This window comes from Myotis yumanensis, unplaced genomic scaffold (genome assembly GCF_028538775.1).
Source record: "Myotis yumanensis isolate MYYU_CA2020_CCGP unplaced genomic scaffold, mMyoYum1.0.hap1 SCAF_8, whole genome shotgun sequence".
Classification (NCBI taxonomy): Eukaryota; Metazoa; Chordata; class Mammalia; order Chiroptera; family Vespertilionidae; genus Myotis; species Myotis yumanensis.
In genome coordinates this window covers 6,615,995-6,637,712 of record NW_027223759.1, presented here as the reverse complement: position 1 = coordinate 6,637,712, position 21,718 = coordinate 6,615,995, and the positions used below count along the sequence as shown (strand labels likewise).

Here is a 21,718-nt window from a genome sequence, read left to right as displayed (position 1 = left end):
GTGAACACGACAGGGACAACCTCAGGTCATTTCGTTGGGATTCAATAATGGGCTCATCTAGGGGAGAGAGAGACACTCCATGAAGGTAGATTGGGACCAACTTGGGGAGGTCTTCAGCTTCACACGGGGCTTTGTCAGGGGGGAGGATCAGAAGTTTTAGGACGGGATTGTCAGATGTGGGTATCGGACCTTAGAAAACCGAGTTCTTCATCTGGAACAACTAGACAGTCAATGGAGGATTGATTCGAGATAAGGAGGCTAAGAGGGATGGCACTGCAGTGTTTCATGTGGGCAGTGACATCGACCTGCACCAGGAGAGGCGTGAGGAGTGGAAAGGCAGGTCTGCAGGTGGATGGCCTTGTCTGAAGCCACTGTTTCTGTAGCCTCACTTGCAATTTACCGTCACAGAAGGCACCGCCCTGGCCTCCGGGCTCTGGGGGACGAAGAGCTCTCCACACCCGTAGGAACCCTGCCTTCATGGGCCTGTGTGCCGCCTGGGGGAGGTCACACCTTGCCGCCTGTCTTCCAGGACCCCTTTGCACTATGCAGCTGCGAACTGCCACTTTCACTGCATCGAGGTCTTAGTGACCACGGGGGCCAACGTGAACGAGACCGATGACTGGGGCCGGACAGCTCTGCACTACGCCGCGGCTTCCGACATGGACAGAAAGTAAAGGCAGCCTTGTCCCTGTGTCCCCTGGGGCCGGGGAGGGGGAGGGGAGGCTGGCTAATTTCCTTCATTCTGCCTTAAGGATGCTGGGATGCAGCATCTCTCTCACCCAGATCGAAGGAGTTAGAGATGCTTCGTACCCACCCCCCCACCCCCACCCCTCCACCCCCCCGCCACTCCCCATTCTGCTCTCTTGATGTGTGATGATTTCATGTCACTGCACAGTCACGTCTCTGTGTTTGGGGTGGAATGCCAAGGGGAGCTGTCAAGCCCAGGTTGTCAGCCCATTCAAAAATCTGTTGTCATTTATTCTGTCATCTGCTGCAGTTTTCATTACCAGCCCTTAAATGCTTCATCTGCGGTAAAACTGACATGTGTGTCCTGTGTGGAAAATAGCCATCCATGCGTCAGCCCCGTAGCCTCAGATGCAGTGTCATGTGTGAAGCAGGCACTGCTGTCCCACGCGGGTGTGGACGCCCTTCCAGGAGCTGGCGGGCAGGAAGTCTTGCCCTGGCCGTGTTTGGAGTCTGGGTGGCTGGGAATGGGAAGCAGGATCAAGTGAGCCGGTTCGGGGGCAAAGGCGGGAGAGGTGCCCGTGATGTCTGAGCTGTTCTCACAGACTTCAGGGCCAGGGCCTCCTCCGGAGGAACAGCTTCCAGGGCCTTGTCTGCTGCCTCGGGCTGTGGGACTGACTCTGGGTCAGTGCTGGGGAGCATTGGAGAGAACCATGCCTAACACACAGGGCGTCCCCCCAGAATGCATTTGCACTCTGGGTGACTATAAAATCAGTGTGTATTAACATACAGTTCATTTTTCAAAATTTAAAAGAATCTAGGGAAATGAATAATTTTTTTTTGTCAATGCCTGTGTTCAAACTGATGACGGTTCTGGCCCAGGCACTGCTGATTAGTGCGAGGCCCTGGGATCGCAGGCATCAAAGATCATTTTGTTCCGTATTTGTGCGCCCTCAGTTCATCCACGGATGCTGGTTTTGTACTGTAAACTTTATCTTTTATATTTCTCCATTGAAAAATAAGTCTACTGGCACTTTAGGGTAAATTTTCTTTGTTCCTAGCATAGTCTGGCTTCACTCATTATTTCAAACCAGTTAAACCCAAAAAGGAGTGAAAATTAAGTGAATTCTCAGCTGTTAAAGTGTGTATACCTTTTTTGGGGGGGACACCCTGTAGATCCTCAATGAAAACTCTGTAGTGCTTATTTCTTTGGGTTGGGAGAAAAGTCGTTGAGCTTTAAATAGCACCAAAATCATTAGCAACTTGGCCACTAAAACATTAATTGTAGTTTTCTTTCTTTTCCTCACGCCGAGAAGTAAGACCACCTTAGGAAATGCCCACGAAAACTCAGAGGAACTCGAAAGTGCCCGCGAGATGAAGGAGAAAGAGGCCGCGCTGTAAGTTACTTCCCTGAGTTGCCATGGGGCCAGCCTGGCTATTGGGGGTTTTCACTTGGGATCTTGAGGAGGTGATGTGGGCTTGTCGTTAATGAAGAAGAAACTGTTCTTTTAAGACATCCTTCAGCTGGGCTGCTGTCACCCAGGGGCACTCTTTCTAAAATGGTGAGCTTGGGCACGGCCATGGCTGTGATTGGTCAGCGGCTTTTGGAACCAGATGTGTCTGGAATATCACTTCTGACTCTGCCAGGTATCGGGTGCCTCGGGCGATACCCTGACATTCCTCCCAGGGGTAGGCTCTCCTGTAGGGCCTGCGGATAACTGCTTAGCAGATTCTATAAATAAAAGCGTTGAGATTTCAGTGGGAAATACACCCATTGTACTCTCCTCTTCATCCCCAACACTTACATCAGCACACACACAGCCCCCTGCCCTCAGCCGCTGCTCATGCCCCTCCTCCCCCTGCCTCTGCCATTCCTGTGATGGGGTGGGGTGCCTGTCTCCCCAGGGGTGTTGATTCCTGGGGAGCCCTAATGCTTTGTCCCTGGGAGTCCTTCCTGCAGGACAGGTCACAGTGACAAGCTTGTGCCGCCCAGCGCGGTGACCAGCACACAGCTGGTGATCAGTAAGTAGTTGTTGAATAGGTGGGCAAACGAATGAACGGTGCCCACTTTCTGGTCTCGGGACCCACTGGATGTAGTGCCCCAAGTCTGCACACACACAGTCCTTGACTTGCTCTCTTCTCCACTCCAGGGCCTTCCTCCCGCCCGATGGGCTCCCCCCCCCCACTCCCCCACCCCCCGCTGTCAGGACCGGGGCCTAGAGTTACAAGTGAGAAGTTGTCTACAGGAAGTCGAGGGATGTAGTTACAGGGTGGCTCAGGTGCAGGTTCAGGGACATAACTTTGTTACTGGGTGGCAATGGGAAACACTGCTGAGTGTAAAGCAGACTGGCCAGGTTTTACTCTAATTCTCTGCAATTTAAATAATCATATTAAGGCCCGGCCGGCATGGCTCAGTGGCTGAGCATTAACCTATGAACCAGGAGGTCACGGTTCGATTCCTGGTCAGGGCAAATGCCGGGTTGCGGGCTCGATCCCCAGTGGGGGACATGCAGGAGGCAGCCAATCTATGAGTCTCTCTCATCGTTGGTGTTTCCATCTCTCTCTCCCTTCCTCTCTGAAATCAATAAAAATATATTTTAAAAATGATCATATTAAAGACTGGGATTTTAAGCCATCTCAGCAAATGCTCCTTCTCTAGGAAATGCAGGCTTGCCCAGGCCAGAGCAGTCGGCTTACAGCTGATGGAGAGGGAGGGGCGGGAGGGGCGGGGCAGGTGGCCACCTGCTGCCCAACTGCTGCCCAAGAGCCCTTTTATGCAAAGAGGCTACTCCCCCTCCTTCTCCCCCCCATCCAGATACACCCCTGGCCTAATGTGCATCTCTTGCTGTTGCAGCTTAGGTGCCAGAACTGCCCTGGGAGGAAAAAAGATAAGCATTTCCAGTTAAAACTAGTTAATCACTGTCCCATAAAAAACAACACGGAGAATTTTCAAATTCTGTCCAACTGTTGTTATTTCAGTAGCACTGTTGGTAGTATAGGTCAGGTATATTCTGGATTGATTAACTCTTTAGGAGCAATTCCAAGTGTTTTCCAAATTTTATATTCAATTGGTCAACAGATTTCCAGACGCTGGGGGTTGTGCATCCATAGAATGCCATTCCTATTGAATGTTTTATATGAAGAGCCAAGTTCGGTTTACAGTGAGTCACACCTGCAGTCCTGCCCATGGGCATTTTATTACCCAGATAAGGGAGGACTTCCTTATAAGGCACATGTCACCAGAGGCAGTATGACGTCAGGGCCCCAAGAATAGCTTGACTTATTATTATGGAGTATTTTTATGGATAAATCATGTGACATGGAGGTATTTGGTTTAAAAATGTATGTCTTTCATCTATTTTTTCTAGAAATTAAAATATCATTTTAAACAGTCTCTGTATGTGATCTATTTTTCTCTTTGTGGCATTTGCCAAAAAGATAGGTAAATGTCACTTGAAAGTTCTTCTGTGCACTATAGAAATTTTCCTTTGGGAGTTCTTATTTAAAGTATAGGCTTCGGAATCTTACAATTTTAATTTGATAGGAAATTGAATCAGCTTGGTTTTGTGAAGGAGTTGTTGGTCCCACTGCCACAAAAATAAAATCGAGCCCTGGCCTGCATCGCTCAGTAGTTTGAGTGTCAGCCTGCACACCAGAGGGTCACAGGTTTGATTCCTGTCAAGGGCACGTACCTGAGTTGCAGGCCCAATCCCCACCCCAGTCGGGTTGGGTGTGAGAGGCAACCAGTCAGTGTGTCTCTGTCACATCAATTTTTCTCTCTCTCTCCCTCCCACCCTACTCCCTTCCACTCTCTCTAGAAATCAATGCAAAAAATATCCTCAGTCCTCAGGTGAGGATTAAAATAAGAAGAAGATTAAATTGAAATCACAGAGCAAGAGGTGTGGCCGACTTACTCCATCTTCCCCAGCAGGATTGTTCCATTTGCGATAAACCCTGAACAGAACTGGTTTGGTCCTTGAGGCCTGTGTCCTGGAGTTTGGGGCTCGTCTGGAAAGGGGAGCCGCACGCCTTCCTCTAAGCCAGTGGTTCTCAGCCTTCTGGCCCTTTAAATACAGTTCCTCATGTTGTGACCCAACCATAAAATTATTTTCGTGGCTACTTCATAACTGTCATGTTGCCACAGTTATGAATCGTCATGTAAATATCTGATATGCAGGATGGTCTTAGGCGACCCCTGTGAAAGGGTTGTTCGACCGCCAAAGGGTCACGACCCACAGGTTGGGAACCGCTGCTCTAAGCTATTCCAAGTGTTGTGGCTTTTTCAGAAAAATGACAACTTTGTCATCAAAGGCTTTTAAAATGTATTAGTTATTATTTGCTTTAGTCTCTCTTCCTAGTGGTGCAATTGGAGTCTTTTTCTTCATTTGTGGCGACTGACTTATGTTTTTTAAATGTTTACCCATTCCTTTAATACTTTCATCACTTAGGCTCTTCTTCGGTTCTTTTTTGTTGTTGTTGTCTTCTTACACTTCTTAACTTTCCTTTTCCAACCTTTTGATCTTGGAGTCTCCAATAGCAAGGTGGAAAGAACCCCCTCTCCGAGGCTGGCCCTGTCGCAAGGGTCCGGACACTTTGTCTTTTGAACATGGAGCTCTCACCCTGACTAGTCAGTGGTGCTGACAGGGAGGGTCTCCACCTTAGGATGAGAAGGAAAAAGAACTGAATGACTGTCTTGTGCTAAAGGCTTTCCTGAATTCTAGAGTGGCAGTTTTAAGCTGAAACACACACACACACACACACACACACACACGCTCTTCCAGGACACAAATCCTCATTGCTGTAGGATTTTTAAAGAAATGCTTAAACTCACAAAGTGCTCTGTGGAGCATTCATAATAGGAGGAAATTTGCATTCAGTATCTCTTTTGGTCCGGAGATGTTTTCTGAAATGACCTCATCCCTACACTTACAGATGCCTCGAGTTTCTGCTTCAAAATGACGCCAACCCATCTCTCCGGGACAAGGAAGGCTACAATAGCATCCACTACGCGGCTGCCTACGGCCACAGGCAGTGTCTGGAATTGGTGAGTCGCTTTGCCTTGTCTTGTTTTCTCTGACACACACACACACACATGCATCCAGACCAGACAGTGCTGGTCTTAATGCCTCAGCAAAGGGCCTGACTACCTAGTTAGGTCCCCCTAGAAACCACCTTAAAGATGTTCTGTGGTAAGTGATTCAGTTGTTTAACTGGATCGTGTGAGATCTCTTTGCTCCTTTTCTGTCCATCCTAATCTTAGAAATGGCTGACAATGAACTCTTTTCTACATTAACTTGGGCCGAGAATGTAAGACCTGTGTACGGACGCAGTTTGTATTTTAAAGATCATTTGGACGTATCAGATAAGCTCAGTATATGTTTCTGGAGGCGCACGTAGCACCCCCATATTCAGGAGAATTGTTGTAAGATAATTTACATAATCATGAGGCATGTGGGCTTGTTACAGTCCAATGTGTAGTCTAGGGAAAGAAATTGGCAAGGGTACAAAAAAATCAGAATGTACTGGAATTCCCAAACCACCAGAAATTTCAAACCTGTCGTGATCAAAGAACACTTTGGGGTTTGGAGTCTGAAATGCCTCTGCTGGTATAGGTCAAAAGAGACACAAACTCACATGCTCACAGGAACCAGAAATGTAAAGTAAAGGAGTGAAGTAAGCCCAGGTGTGCAATAGGGAGTGGTGGGGATTGTGGCAGCTAGAGAGCACATGCTCTGTCTAAAGCAGTGGTTTTCAACCTTCTGGCCCTTTAAATACAGTTCCTCATGTTGTGACCCATTATTTTCGTTGCTACTTCATAACTGTCATGTTGCTACTGTTATGAATTGTCATGTAAATATCTGATATGCAGGATGGTCTTAGGCGACCCCTGTGAAAGGGTCGTTTGACCGCCAAAGGGATCGCGACCCACAGGTTGAGAACCGCTGGTCTAAAGGTAGAAACAGCGAGTCAGCCCCAGCTCACGGAGACCAGGTGGGAATGCATACCTGGGGTTGCCAGACTTCCAGCATCTCAAGAGGAGGTAGAACTCTAGACTTCGTATGTGAAATTGGCTGCTAGAAAACCCTGGGTGGAATAGGAAGAAGAAATGTGGATTTGTGGCTGGATTCTCTCTGCTGGCCACCACTGGCCATCTCCAGAGCATCCCCCTCATTCAACTTCACCAGGATACATGGGCCATCCACCCTCCCCATCTCTGGTCTAATGAGAGGTGTCACCTTTGGGGACTGGACTCCCAGCTCTTGTCCATGTTTCTTTAAAAGCAGAAGTCCCACTGTCAGAGCCATTGAGAGGTGTCCGGTGTCCGGGGGAACCTTGCACAGTTGCACAGCGATTGAGAGAGGCAGGAGGCAGAAAGCGAGAGAGCAGCCCTGCCCACGCCTGCGGGGAAGTGACTCAGTGATGCCCCCGCTTGTTCCTTTCCCTTTGGCTTTGCTGCCGGTTTCAAGCGGTTCCAATAGGGTCGTTCTTACTATTACACACCGTTATGCAGGTTCACAAAGGTCCCCCAGTTTGGAAAGAAGAGGGTGATTGTTCTAGTGGTCTTCTTGGTGTGGCGTTTACTGGTGAATGGTGCCTGCCTTCCTAATCCTGGACTACTTCCGAGCCTTCTTTCCCCGTTTGACCTTGGGGGTGGCATTTCCCCTCTAGCTTTGATTCCATTCTAGTTCTTCCAGTTACGGTGGCTGCATAACAAATCACCCCCAAAGTTAGTGGCTTCACACAACAGTCATCATGTTTGAGCAGAGCCTGTTTCTGTCCATCTGGAACTCAGGCGTGGCCTAGCTGAGTGGTTCTAGTAAAGGTGTCCTGTGAGATTAAGTCAGACAGTGGCTGCTTTCCATTGGTTTTCTCGATGAAAACCATGCCGTAATTGGACATCGAAACTTTTATTACAAAGTTTGTTGTTGCAGTCTTAATAACTTGTGCTGGTGTGTGTGTGTGTGTGTGTGTGTGTGTGTCTGTGTTTAAAGAATAGTTTATTGATTTTTAGAGAGAGAAGGCGGGAGAGAGAAAGGGAGATACAGATGTGAGAGCGGTATTTCTGCACCACCTCCCCCCCGCCCCCCCCCCCCCCCCCCGCCCCCGTCTCCAGGATCGAGCCTGCAGCCAGGGCAGGTGCCCTGACCGGGAACTGAACCAGTGACCTTTTGGTGCGAGGGAGGATGCCCAAACAACTGAGCCACGCCAGCCAGGGCAACTAGTGCGGTTTTAAAGAATGCCCCTGTAACACTTTCTCTCTCTGTAAATAATATATTGCACGTTATTTTTATCTGTCAGGAAGCCAGCTCAGGGCCCTTATGTCTGTTAGCCAGTGACCAGGGTTTCTGTCCACCAGAGGCTTCACAAGTTCTGTTTGTGAATGAAAGTACCCCTCTGATTCGATGGCACTTGCTCTGTGTGATTCACAAAGAGATGACGATTCTTGGCCATTACAAGACATTCAAACATCAGGTGTCAGGGGGACGAGGGTGGGGGTGAGAGGTGGGGTAGTAATTGATCTCAATTAGCACTGTCAGCTGAAAAGGACCCGATTAGCAACATAAATTGGTAGAAATGTCACCATTGTTTGCTTTCGGAAAAGAAGCCCAATGGGTCATTTATAACAGGGATGGGAGAGAAATTCTCCCGTTGTCCTGAATTATTATGGTTATACAGAAAGTTCTGTGTATTTCCACTGTGAATCGCACCCTAAAATTCCTCTTGGGCAGTTCCAATAAGTAAGGATCCTGAGCAGGCTGTAAGCATCCTTGCACCCTGCACCCTCCTGTTCAAAACAAAACAACCCTGGGCTCCCCCCTGGGCGTGGCCTCGGAGAGTCCGACCACCGACCACCGTGGGTGTCTGCTCCCACCACTGGCCCATCAATGGTGGGGATTTGGGGGAGGGTGGGACCAGCACCAATGGCATTTGTTGTGTGTTCATCACATGCCAGGAATTTTGCATACATTATGCCATTTAATTGTTTTTCCGTTTTCTTGAGGCATACTTGATATATAGCCCTGTATCCATTTAAGAGATAGCCTAACGACTTGACTTACATATATTGTGAAATGATGAACAGTAAGTTGAGTTAGCATTCATTACCTTCTATAGGTTCTTTTCCCTAGTGAGAAGGAGAAGGCTGTTCTTGAAGCGAGAAGTGGGTTTTTTGAGGGGCACCTTTTCTAGTTTTACTCTCTCTCTCTCTCTCAGACCACAATACCCTCATATTCCTTAAAACTCCCATTTCTTTGGGTCCCAGACATCAGGGAAGCAAACCAATGCGCCCGTGTGCACTAGAAGGTACATTTTTGAGACTCATCGCTGCCAGGCCAGTCTTCTCCCTCTTCTCAGCACACAAACACCCCAACACTTCCAGGGCTCATAGGTCTAACATTTGGTTCTGACTCTGCGCTGGGGGCCAGAATAATGCCAGTGAAAGGCATGTTTGTGGTGCTCTAAGGAGCTCAGCCGAGCCTCTGAGCAGGCATTATGCCGGGAGACCTTCTGTATGTCGTGTTCCCTTGCCCATGGTTCTGGCCTCCGGAAGGGACACAGAGGAGGAATGGATGTCGTGGCCTCTGGGCGTCTCTGGCCAGGCCAGGCCTCTGTGCTGCGGGCGGTGGACAGGACTGGACAGGGTGCTGGCCATCAGAGCAGCTGATTTGCGAGGTTGGTACAGTGTGTCTTCTGCCGCTCTTCCCACTTAGCGGAGCAATTCCTGTGATCATGCGCATCGTTAAATCCGGGTCATTAACTTTGATGCACATTTTATTTGACTCTGACATTTCACTCGGTGTGTTCGTCCCGTCTGTGACCCGAGGCTGAGCATTTGTAAACCCTACTTTGTGTTCAGTCTATTTTGCTATCATCGAAAAGGAGCAGAAATGATTTTTTGTCCTTTTCACTCTGTTTTCCTAACATAAACATATATCGAATTTGTTCCATAAGCACAAACCTTCTAGAAAGTAGTATGAACCCTTTGGCCTCAACAGAGGAGCCCAGGTTCAGAGTTCTGCCAAGTCGGCCTACTCAGGCCAGCATTCTCGGCTGGACTTGGCCAAAGAGGTGCAAGCAAAAATCTGCCCACAGACGCATGCCAAGGGCTGTGATCAGTTACATGCGATTGAGCTCAAAATATCGAAGCAGCAAGGAGGAGCCTGGCTACCACAGCAGCTTGTCTGAATAAAACTTATGTTTCAGGGGAAGAAGGGGGTTAAAGAAGAGCTCGATGCCTCCCTTCTCCTTGGTCTGGAATGCATTCTCTTTTTAAAAAATATATTTTTTATTATTGATAGTATTATAGATAAGTCCCATTTTTCCTCTTTCCCCCCTCCTCCCAACCCCTCCCCTCTCCCTCCCCTCCCCTCAGGTCTTCACTCTTACTGACTCAGAAGAGAACGATTGGAGAATCATGCCTTTACTTGGAGTCTGTGTGTTTATATGGGCATACTGAATTTCTTTAACAATACTAAAGAGTTGTCTGTGACAGCAAGATTTTTGTGGTTTTGTTATACTGAAATGGAAAAATGTATGTGCCAATATAATGACATAAATCACCTGCAGAAACTTAGAGGGATTGTTTGAAAACTCGAAGCTTCTGAACCAATTCAGCCCAAGACGTTGTCATGCCAAGTCTCTGGGAATTTGGCTGCTTCCCCCCGGCCTTCTCCCCTGTTCCGAGCCAACTTGAACTTCAACTGTGAGAGTGTGTGGGGGTGACAGACGCCCCTGCCTGTGTATTCTAGGAGTTTCTGAGATTCTCTGAAGATAGTCTGAAGGCCACTATATTTTGGGCCACTGAACACTGAAATTATGCTGCTCCCAAGTAAACTACTGTGTGTTTCGGGTGGTCTCTGTGTTTATCAGAGGCCTTTAAGAAACCATCACCGCCTGGCTCTGTAGCAGAGGTGCTTATGTTAGCAATGTCTACTTAAGCGTTTCGAGGCTAAGAACGCAGAGAATCGAAGAGTTTAAAAAAGAAGAGGTACTAAGTAGTCATCTGCAGACAAGAAGGTGAGAAGCCAGCAAACCTGAATCCCAGCCCCAAACAAGTGTCTGCTGGCTCTTTCCTGTCCCCGGAGGTACGGCTGAGAGAAGAGGTTGGGGTGTCTGTGACTCCCGGCAGGCAGACCGCCAGTGAGCAGTGGGAACCTCAACAATGCTGGGCTTGCGTTTGCTTCTAGTTAGTTCAGTGGAAACATGGAATCTCGTGGGCAACAGGCACAGAAGAAGTAGCCTCGTGAAGGAGATCGGACTTGCTACAGGGAAAAGGAGAATAAAGTTCTGGTTCACCCCATGACTTGCTAGTTCAAAACCAAGTTGCACACTTAAGAGTCACAGTTTTAGGAAAGATTGATGCCCAGTTCCAAAGGAAAATCAACCATTATCCTCTAAATGTACATGAATTTAAAGATCAGCTTTGTCAGACAGACGGTTCTAGTAATGCCAAGCCTGTATCAGGTGTCAAACATTGTTGAACAAGTGAAATTCACTTGGGAGTGATTACATTGGACTTAGTGATACAACCTAAGCGCTGTTTTATAGATGCACCTGTTCTAGTGACGGGTCCTGCTTGTCAGGAAGGTATTTCAGAGAAGACACAGGTGAGAGAGGAAATGAAAATTTAAACTCTGCGGCTTGGCTTTTTCTTTAGATTTGATTACTTCCCAGCACAAACTCATTTTATTGCAATCTTCCCTCCATTTTTCCCTTTTTCGAGATATAAAGGCCCATACTGATGTCTCAAACCGGTATGAAGACATCCACAACATTAAAACCACACGCTCACATCCACTCACCTTTTCTGTCATGTCTCTCAGTGGATAGTGGGCACTAAGGCAGTCAGAGAAGAGGCGTTATTCCTCCTGATACGGAGCTTCTAGGGACTCAGCGATAAAGGAGGAACATTTCTTAAACAAACGTAGTTTAAAAGCCTAAAAAAGTGACCCTGCCTCCCTCCCTCCCTCCCTCCCTCCTTCCCTTCCCTTCCCTTCCCTTCCCTTCCCTTCCCTTCCCTTCCCTTCCCTTCCCTTCCCTTCCTTCTTTCCTTCCTTCTTCCCTTCCACTCAGCTATAGCCTCATTAGGCAGGCTGAGCAGGGCAGACCTCATCTCTTAAAAGAATCAATCCCTTAAACAAAACAAAACCCTAATTCTCTTTCCAGGCCTTTTCTCACGGGGGAGAAGTTTAACGACCATGCCTATTTTTAATAAAGTCATAACAATGAACATTTATTGCAAGCAGGTTGGGCTAGGCCCTGTGCCGGCATCATCTCATTTACTTCTCCCAGCAACACTAGGACGTAACTCCTGTTTTTACCCAGACTTCACATGTGAGAATTCTAAATACCAAGAGATGGAATAACTTGCCCTGGGCCATGCAGCTGGTGTGATGCAGAACCAGGACTCAAACCCGTGTTTGTCTGACTCCCTCTACAGTCCAAGCTTTGAACCACTGTGCTCGGGAGGATGGACAAACTCCAGACTTTGAGGGACAAATCAATCCCAGAACATCTGAATTCCACATCAGCCAAGACTGTGACAGCCAACTGAGGCACCGCTGAGACGAGCAGTACTTTATTAAAATATTTTTTAAATTGATTTCAGAGAGGAAGGGAGAGGGAGAGAGAGAGAGAAGCATCAATGATGAGAGGGAATCATTGATCGGCTGCCTCCTGCACGCCTCCCCCCCTCCCCCATTGGGGAATGGAACCCGCAATCCAGGCATGTGCCCTGACCAGGAATCGAACTGTGACCTCCTGGTTCATAGGTCGATGCGCAACCCCTGAGCCACACCGGCCGGGCAAGACAAGCAGTGTATAGGCTTCGGTTAAGGGAAGCAGGAGAGCCTTGGACAATGCCAGTGACAGTTATGTCTGTGTCATCCATCTCTTTGGCGAGCCTCGTCTTGACTAGCAGTCTGCCTTGTCTTTTTTCGTCAGGAGAGTGGACCCACCTCATAGCATCACCCACCCAGCGAGGGGGAAAAGGACCCCAGGTACCACTCTCAGGTACATCCCCGGCTTGCACTCTGGGGCACGGAGCCTGGGCTTCGGCACATGCTTTATCAAAGCGCTCTGGAACCCAGCCTTCCCTCTGGAACCTCTGCTCAGTATCTTTATAGCAGCTGCTGCCAGCTTGGCCTCACTCTCCTGATGATAACAGCTGCCAGGGAGGACCACTTCCAGCCGGAGAGGGTGGGGGTGGGGGTGTTGGGGGGAGGAGTGACTTCCCAGCAGGATTGTTCCTCCAAAGATACTTTATCTTTGGCAGCTGCCACGGACACATCGCCGGTGAGGTCAGGACCGGGTCCCCATCATGGCCACTTCCCTTCTTGATCCGCATTCGGTAATGGAAAGTGTAGAGGCCTGAGCTTTTGTAGTCGGAATAAGAGCTCACATACACACCTGTGCCTTCGGGTCATGGGGTTCTGTCTGATTCAAAGAACAAAGAGCCTTTCTAAGATTCCCAAGGAGGGGGAAGAGGCTCGGCCATCTGTAACCGCTGACGGGGGTGTTTGGAAAAACCAAATCCCTCCGCAATAACTGAGATCGATTTTTCCTGTATGAGCAGCCCCTATAACCTGAGTGGTAACATCACTGCACTTAAATGCTGTGGGCCATTCAGCACTTGGAAAGGAAATTTTGTTAATATTAGACAATAAAATATACTTGGTCACTGGGAAGCAATTTAATGTAGAGTGACAACTTCATAGCATTTTTCCCCTAGGAAGAATTGATAGTTTCCCAAACACATGTTTTATTTCACACACACATACACTTATTTTTTTAATTACATAAAGATTTTTCAGTTTGTAGCAACCTTCTTTGGGTCTCAAATTCCTCATGCTGATAAGAGACAGACTGTAGTAGAAATAACCCAAAGCAATCATTTCACACAAGCCTATGTTTTTTGTGTCATTCTCTCAAAATATGTTTTTAAAAGTGAGAGGAATATTACAGCAAATATTTCCTGTGGACTGACTGGTTTTAAAGGCTCCACTGGTCCTGGCAGTTGGTGAGGCTGGCAATCAAGGTCAGCGTGTGAGCTCTTGCAGGCTCATACACTGTATTAGTCCTTATCAGGCAGATGAGTCGTACGAGCAGGAACATCCTTTGTGAAGTTACAGTGAAAAGTCCAACTACTAGGAGGGCCAGGGATTCGTGTCATTTGCCACAGCTACGTTCCCTTCCAAATAGGAGACTCAATTTTATAAACTGAATGAAGTTCAGAAGTTTGCTTCCTGAGTGAAGAATTAAAATCAAAGGAATTGAGTAAACGTCAATGAGCTCACGCTGTAGTGACCTAAGGTTTCCTCTCCTACGAAGGCCTTGTGCTTTGCAGTCAGAATACCCTTGGCGACCTGCCCAGGCGTTCTCTCCTCGAGACAGACTGTTTCTCCTGGACCCCATGGACACCAAGCTGGTTGTCCACTGGGACAACTTCTATGTGACTTTTCTTACATCAGCTAGGGTGGCTACTTGCTGGACACAGAGTAAATTATAGGGCAATGTGTGGCTATATCTATCTATCTATCTATCTATCTATCTATATTGGCTATCTATCCATATCTATATCATATATCTATATATCTATATCTATATATCTATATCATCTATTGGCTCAAAATGTCATTCATATTTTCTAGTTCTCTGTAGGATAATAATAGGAGTATAATAACTATCCCCAAATTATTTCTCTGGCCCTGTCCCCTCCTATTCTGCCAAAGCTTTGGCTTTAATTTCTTCTGAAGGGGTCTGTCATGTTTCCCATGCACTGTATGCAGTTCTCTCGGCTACAGAGGACGCTCACTATTTTCCTCCCCTGTTCTCGCTTGCTGTGGTGGTATCTCTGGTTATTAACAACCACAAATCTGTTAGGTCACAAGTGTCTAGTGGAGACGCTGCCCTCATCGCTGCCCCCCAGTGGCAGTGCAGAGGCTGACAGGCTGTGCCCAGTGTGTGGAGTCTGCGCTCACCTCCTCCCACTGTGCCACTGGCCATCCTTGGTGTCCATACCATGTGGTGTGGTTGGGAGTTGAAGAACCGGGATCGTCAGGCTGGATTGAGATGCCAGCACTGCCATCACCTACCTGCAAGGTTTTCACAGCGTTTCCCTTCACTCCTGTAAGCCTCCATATCTTCCCTAATCTGTCAAGTAGGGATTAGCTTGTTCTGAGGGGTAAATGGGGTGATGTAAGGAAAGTGTGCAGCATGGTGCTGGCCTAGGATACGTACAAGTAGAAGCTATTGTTATGACTGTATTTAATGTATCTGAACCAGTATCCCTTATGTCCTGGGCACAGAGCTCTATGCCAGGTCTGAAAAGATAGAGAAGTTCCCGTATCAGGGAGCTTGCTCTCCAGTGATGGGAATCAGCATGTAAACAAACAACTATAATAAAGGACCACAGTTGCCCTGTTAGGGTTCTGGATTTCTCTTATTCTTACCCTTCATCATCCAAGATAAAATAGGGTGCCCCAGAAGAGAGGTGCAGGTGACGTGCTGAGAGAGCTAAGGGGACAGAATGTCTCATTCTGGGCTCTGTGGTTAATGAGATTTCCTGGCACTCGTCTGCGTGATGCATTTACCGTTTGTCTCTTTGGAGCCCTGCTTTCATCACCCAGCATCGGGGAACAGTAGACTGGACCTGAGATGGGTGGAATGAGGGAGCGTGCACGTGGATGTATGGACTTGATTCGATAAATTGACCAACATCTCGTTTTCGGTAGAGCGGAGAAGCTGTCTTCATGACGCCCTCTTTCTCTGTCACTGACACAGTACACTGGGGTACAGGAACGTGGATGCGTCTCTCAGCCCGTGCTCCCGAATCCCATCGCCCTCTGGGATCAGCCACTCATCAAAGATGAAACGTGAGGCAGGCCCATGTCGGAACACATGTGTGTCAGTCTTGCCCATCTGCTTTAATTTTGCTTAAACTAGTAACAGCTTTCTTTACCCACTTCTTGAATCTGTGCTGATTCTTTTAATGTTCATCAACCAGAAATAGTGGATGGTGCTTAGTTCGTGTTTCAGAACACCACAAGATTCGCTTTAATCGAACCAGTAGAAAAAAATGTTAAAGCTGTATATATTTTTGTGTGGGCTAGAATCACTAACATGTTATTGATACTTAGAGCAGGAATTTATACTCTAATTTAACATTAAAAATGGTGTCTGGCGAGACCTGTGTTGGTTTGCATGCATTCTGTGGGGACGAAGAGCAGGTAAGCAGAATGCCTTCCTGAAGCAGGATACTCCTCTGTTGCCTAATTATTTTTGTATTCAAACCTATTATATCCTTTGTCCTCTTTTTCTGCATTTTAAAAGTCATATCGCCACGCCCCTCGGCTTCTAAATTGCTCTCAGCCTAGACCTAAATAAAACATCTCTGGCCCTAGGCAGATAGATTTTCCTTGTTCTGAGGCAAAGAGTAAATTAACATGATGCTAATATAACTCGGGGTAATTTGGGAATATCATGTCGATGAAAATGATAGCTGATTAAAAGAGGTAACTGTTAAACTTAAGAATTGCTCTCAGAAGTCACCATGGAAACATGAGACCAGTATTACTGTGTCTTTTTTTTTTTCTGGTAATACACAAAGAAGATATGCTCAGCAAGTAGAATTGATCCAGTGTAACACCTATGACCCTGAATATTTTACAGGGTTGACTACCTGTCACCATTTCAATGTGCCTGTCTCTTAATGCATTCGAGGGTTTTGTAGTGCAAGAACCTCTACTGAAGTAGCTCTCAGAGGAGGACTTCTGTTGATGGATGTGTGGGTAATGGGTAGGGGATGGAATACATTTTGAATGTGAAGCCTAGGAGACCTGCTGCCTTTCTGTCTTAGATGCCAACTTATAGTGGTGATTAGGCCCCAGAGTTATAGAAAGACTCTAATAATCAAAGCCTTTGTAGATACTATTTTATTAATGAACTAATAAAGCCCTTGAAGGTGAAAAATTAGGCCAATTGACATAAAGTCTAGACTTCTTTAAAGTTCATTAAAATTATTTACTATTTCTTTTTTAAATTTTTCCTTTTTTAAATATATTTTTATTGATTTGAGAGGAAGGTAGAGGGAGAGAGAGATAGACACATCAGTGATGAAAGAGAATAATTGATTAGCTGCCTCCTGCACACCCCACACTGGGGATCGAGCCCATACCCAGGGCACGTGCCTTGACCAGGAATCAAAGCATGACCTCCTGGTTCATAGGTCGATGCTCAATAACTGAGCCATGCCAGCCGGGCTATTTATTATTTCTTTTCGTCTTGTACATTGCCAGGATATAAGGATACGTTTACTATGGAAAACAGAATTTGAAGAGTCTTTTGATAAACTACTTATTGAGTAACGTGCTGACATGTTACCCATTAGCAATATATTATACAGCCAGCTCTATAAGTAGGTCATACTGGGTGAGATTTTGGTCTGATTAGTATCTCTGACTGGTTATTTACACATTTCCAGCATAAGTACTCAATGTCAATATTTAAAGGATAGCAGTATAGGTAGAACTGGATTATAATTAGGGAATGAAATAGAAAGACAGAAGGGGAATAATGACCCTATTTCAGGCCCTTTCTGATTGTAAAAATAATATGTGCTGTAGAAAGTTTGGAAAATCATGAAAATATTCAAAGAAAATTGAAATCGCCGATAGCCTCACCATCCACAGATCACGCCTGTTTAAATTTTGATCTATTTCCTTATGGTCTTTTCCCCCAAATGTCTGCAGATACATGCATGGTTGTGTGTTTTTGTCCAAGTAGGTTTTTAACTACCTCAAGGTCTTCTGAGCAATAATAACAAAATAGGAAATCGTTTTTAAAAAGGAATTGATTTAGATTCTTCTTCAGGAGTAGGGCAGTCAGGCATCAGTTTCATTTAAACTCCAGCACTAAGACTATCTGATGTAGAATTTGGCTAAGGAGACAAATGGGGGCCATCTGGTTTTAATCCCCCCTTCGCCAGCTGAGCCGAGCAGCGCACCTTCTCCCCAGTCTTCACTTCCTGTGCTATTTGGCAGGGCTGTGCACAGCCTGGCATGATTTCCAAAACAAATGCCTGCTTCTTAAGTCTGCGTATAATTAATAACTCCCGGCAGGACATGCGTCTTCTGTAGGTTTGGAATCCTGCCTAATTTCCTCTCAGATAAGTAATTAGATGCTGAGGCCCGATAAGGCTCTCTCCTCAGAGCCTCTGCCAAGCAGCCTGCCTCTGAGAGGTGGGCAAGATGATTAAAATCTGAACATGGCTGGAGGTTTTCTCATGTGTCACAAGCCCATCCCCCAAGCCCAACCCTTCCCCAAACAAGGAAAGATTTAAAATGGATCAAAAATGCCTCTACCTTCCGTCATTTAGATGGGTTTGTTAACATCTGTTTTCTATTTTGTCCAACTCACACATTTTCTGTGCAGTCAAATTAAAGGTGAAGGATGGGCTTCTCACTCGCTGCGAGTACCATCGAGCTGGCGATTGCACTTCTCTGGAATGTGGTCTCTATATCAATGAACCATGTTGACTAAACTCCTTTATGAGAGTATGTTGGGACATTGCTGTCATAGGGCTTCTCCCTGGTAGCTTGTCTGACTCTCCTGAAAGGCTAAGTCAGAGCTCTATACTGCCTGGGTTCAAAGGAAACACTCCTCTTTATCTACTTTTATTTCGTTTCCTTAAAGCAGGACGTTTCAACCTTGGCACTACTGACATTTTGAACAAGATAATTCTTCGTCGTGGGGGCTGTTGGTGCATTGTACGATGCTTAGTAGCGTCGCTGGTCTCTATACACCAGGCACCAGTCGCTACCAACCTCCCCCACCCCCACCCTCAGGTGTTGACAATCAAGTATCTCTCCAGAAGTTGCCAGGTGTCCCCGGAGATTAGAATCGCCCTTGTTGAGAAGTTCTGGCCTCCCATCTCAGTGTGACGGTATCATACAGTGAACCTTTATTTATTGGTGGGATGGAACTAGGACTCCAAGCCAGTGCTGTTTATTCATCGAGTCTACAGAGTTGCTATTAAGTAATTCCGAAGGCACAGGGAGAGCAGTTGAGGGAACGCTTGTTCTGATTTAACCAAGCTGGTCCCTCCCAGTAGCTGGATTTGGTAGAAGCTTCTAGTTTCTGAAAAAGTTGGGTCTTACTGTTTGTGAGTCATCAGCACTTTAAAGATAAGAAAAGGAGGCTCCTGAGTCACTTCACACACAGAGTTAGTGATCCACCCCACCCCCCCACCACCCCCCAACCCGCGCTCAGTTCTACTGAGAGTGCTGTGTTCTCTTAGAGCCAAGCACAGCGAGGCACCACCAGGGTTTATTTATACAACTTTCCCTACGCAAGAACCTTCAAAAAATAACCTGCTGGCTGCCAACAGGAGGCTCAAATTTAATTGACCCAAAGTAACTATCATTATTTTGAGAGAAAGGTTTAATTGCAAGAAAGGATATTGCAAACTTGGAGAGAAGGAGGAGAATGCTTGGTCCTTGGTGCTCACGGAGTCCCCTGGCCAAGATTCAGAGGCCACTGGACTGGGTCAGAAGGGAGAACAGTACATGGTAAAGTAGAAGCACCAGAGGAACCTTCTTTCTTTCTTTGATTAAAATCACTGCTAAGGCCAAATTCTCAAGGTAAGAAATCAGAAAGGCATGGGGTTATCCTAATACATATACAAGGCATGAAAAATATAAGGCGTATTTGATATAAGAATATGAAAGTTAAATAAGTGACCTAATGTTCCCTTAACGGCATAGAACTTGAATATGAGAGTCTGGTGGTGTGGATGTTATGGGGGATAAAAAAGGAATTCCTTGCTACCACCCACATATTGAGAAATCCCAGCCACCCCCCACAGCGAGGTACCACGAACTTGTAAAGGGTATGGAAAAATACTTTGCACGTAAATTATTAGAAGATGACAAATCTTTAATGATTAGATACATTAAAACTGGCCTATTTAGAAAAGCACCATACAAATAGTAAATAAATGATTTCAAGATTTTCAGGAAATCTAGAAAAAATATTCAAATAGCTAAAAGTAAGGGTTAAGATTTACGTTCTTAAAGGACTGGCAAAAGCTATTTCAACAAAAAAAATTGTGACAGTGGGGTTCTTTTGTGGGGTTTGTTTTTTCTCTCTACGAATCAGATATCTTTAGTTCCAGAGGGCATATGTTAGACTCATTCACCAAATTCACTTCTTAAATGTCAACCGTAATTGAAAAACAAAATATTACTTTTTTAATTCACTGGCGTCGCTCCAAATTCTTGCCTCTCACCCTCCTGTAACGGTCCCTTTCGGAACAGGCCCTTCCCCACTAAGACCTCTGCAGCAGGCTGAGCTCTCATTACTGCAAGCATGTGGCACTGGTCTTCTGAGAGGAGAAACCCTTTCTTCACTGACTTGGAGTGGTTAATGTTAAATCAACAAACCATGGAGTGACTCACGTGATTATTCTGAGCCCAATGTGTGTATTTCCCAAGACCAGTTAGGCTGAGTTTTAAAATCTGAGTAGACAGATGCCATAGTATTTTATGTTTGCTCACGTTTGCAGAGGAGTGAATTTTGGTTATCGTCTTAAAATTGCCATTTAGACACTGTCGTTACCAATGGAGATAAATGTTTAAAGAACATTTTAGTCATCTCCTAGAGACAGTTATTTATACATAGCTATAAATACTTGTTTTTTAAAAGAAAGGCTAACTTTTCATTAATTTCTTTCTTGCAAGTTGAAATTTGATTTTATTAAACCAGTGGAAAAGACCAGGTTTTTTTGTGTGCGTTTGTTTTACTGGAAACTTGAGTCAATTTGTATTTCATTTCACTGATGAAGGATGAGCACAGTAAAGCTTTGAAAAGCTGTAACAGTACGCGGTTTGTTTTAGAAAACACGCTTCTTGCTAGGAACAGACTTGCAAGGCCTGCACACTGGAAGTAGCCAGGGAGCCATTTTTAGTGAAGGAAGGGACAAGGCCTCTGCTCCCTGTGAGGGTCAGTAACCAGCTCCTGGGAGAGTAACTGTGTTGAGGAACCTTGCAAATATAAAATCGGAGGGGGGGGGGGGGGGGGTTGAAACTGACATGATAAAACGACCCAGCAAAGTGTATCTTCAAGCACCATACCTCAAGTGACCCCCCACATTTATTTAAATTACCAAAAAGATGTTGCCAATTTTAAATCAAAAGCCTTAATAGTCTACTTTTTTTTTGCAATTTATCATCAGGATATCAACATGAATATTCATAAAGATTCAGCCACACAAACGTTCATAGCTGTTAATATCAATAATAATAACACCTAGAAGGGGATAACCTGAAAGTTCAAAGATAGGGGAGCAAGTTAAATTCTTGAGACATTATTGCACCGACTTATTGGAATGCTATGTGGTCATTAAAGTGATATTGCAAAGAATATTCAGTGTATGCAAAAATATTCGCTACATGTAAAGCGTATACATCATGATTTATGTGTGTGTATGCACTATTTGCCTAGAAGGACACATACGAAAATGTTAACTAGTTGTCTCTGGCTGCCCCCATTGTGGATTAGAGCCCATGTTATTTTCTTCCCTTTTGCCTTTAAAGAGTACTTTACAATTGTTTCATCTTTTTTAAAAAAATTGCTGCATTGTCCTAGCTGGTTTGGCTCAGTGGATAGAGGGTCGGCTTGTGGATTGAGGAGTCCCGGGTTCGATTCTGGTCAAGGGCACATGCCTGGATTGTGGGCTCGATCCCCAGTAGGGGGAGTGCAGGAGGCAGCCGATCAATGATTCTCGCTCATCATTGATGTTTCTCTCTCTCCCTCTCCCTTCCTCTCTGAAATCAATAAAAAAAAATATTTTTAAAAAATTGCTGCATTTTTTAAAATTTAAAAAATGCAAAGCAAATTTATTGAACAACTTCTCTGGGCCAGATACAGTCCTAGTCAGGCAGTATGTTAAATAAAGCGTGCATTCCTGAATGCATCTTATTGAGAGGTTATATTTTAAAAGTCAAGGTGGAAAAAGTTGTCAAATCTTAAAATTCAT

At 45.8% G+C, this 21,718-nt stretch overlaps 1 protein-coding gene across 6 annotated transcripts in view; it reads left to right on the top strand.

Moving 5' to 3' along the window:
- Nucleotides 1-21,718, top strand: part of ANKRD44 (ankyrin repeat domain 44) — a 223,762-nt gene that overhangs the window by 153,531 nt on the left and 48,513 nt on the right. For all 6 annotated transcript variants that reach the window (XM_070421756.1, XM_070421751.1, XM_070421753.1 and 3 more), the window contains exons 14-16: nt 530-670; nt 2,001-2,081; nt 5,617-5,728. In XM_070421756.1, the coding sequence (XP_070277857.1) occupies nt 530-670; nt 2,001-2,081; nt 5,617-5,728 (334 nt within the window). The remainder of the gene's footprint in view (nt 1-529; nt 671-2,000; nt 2,082-5,616; nt 5,729-21,718) is intronic.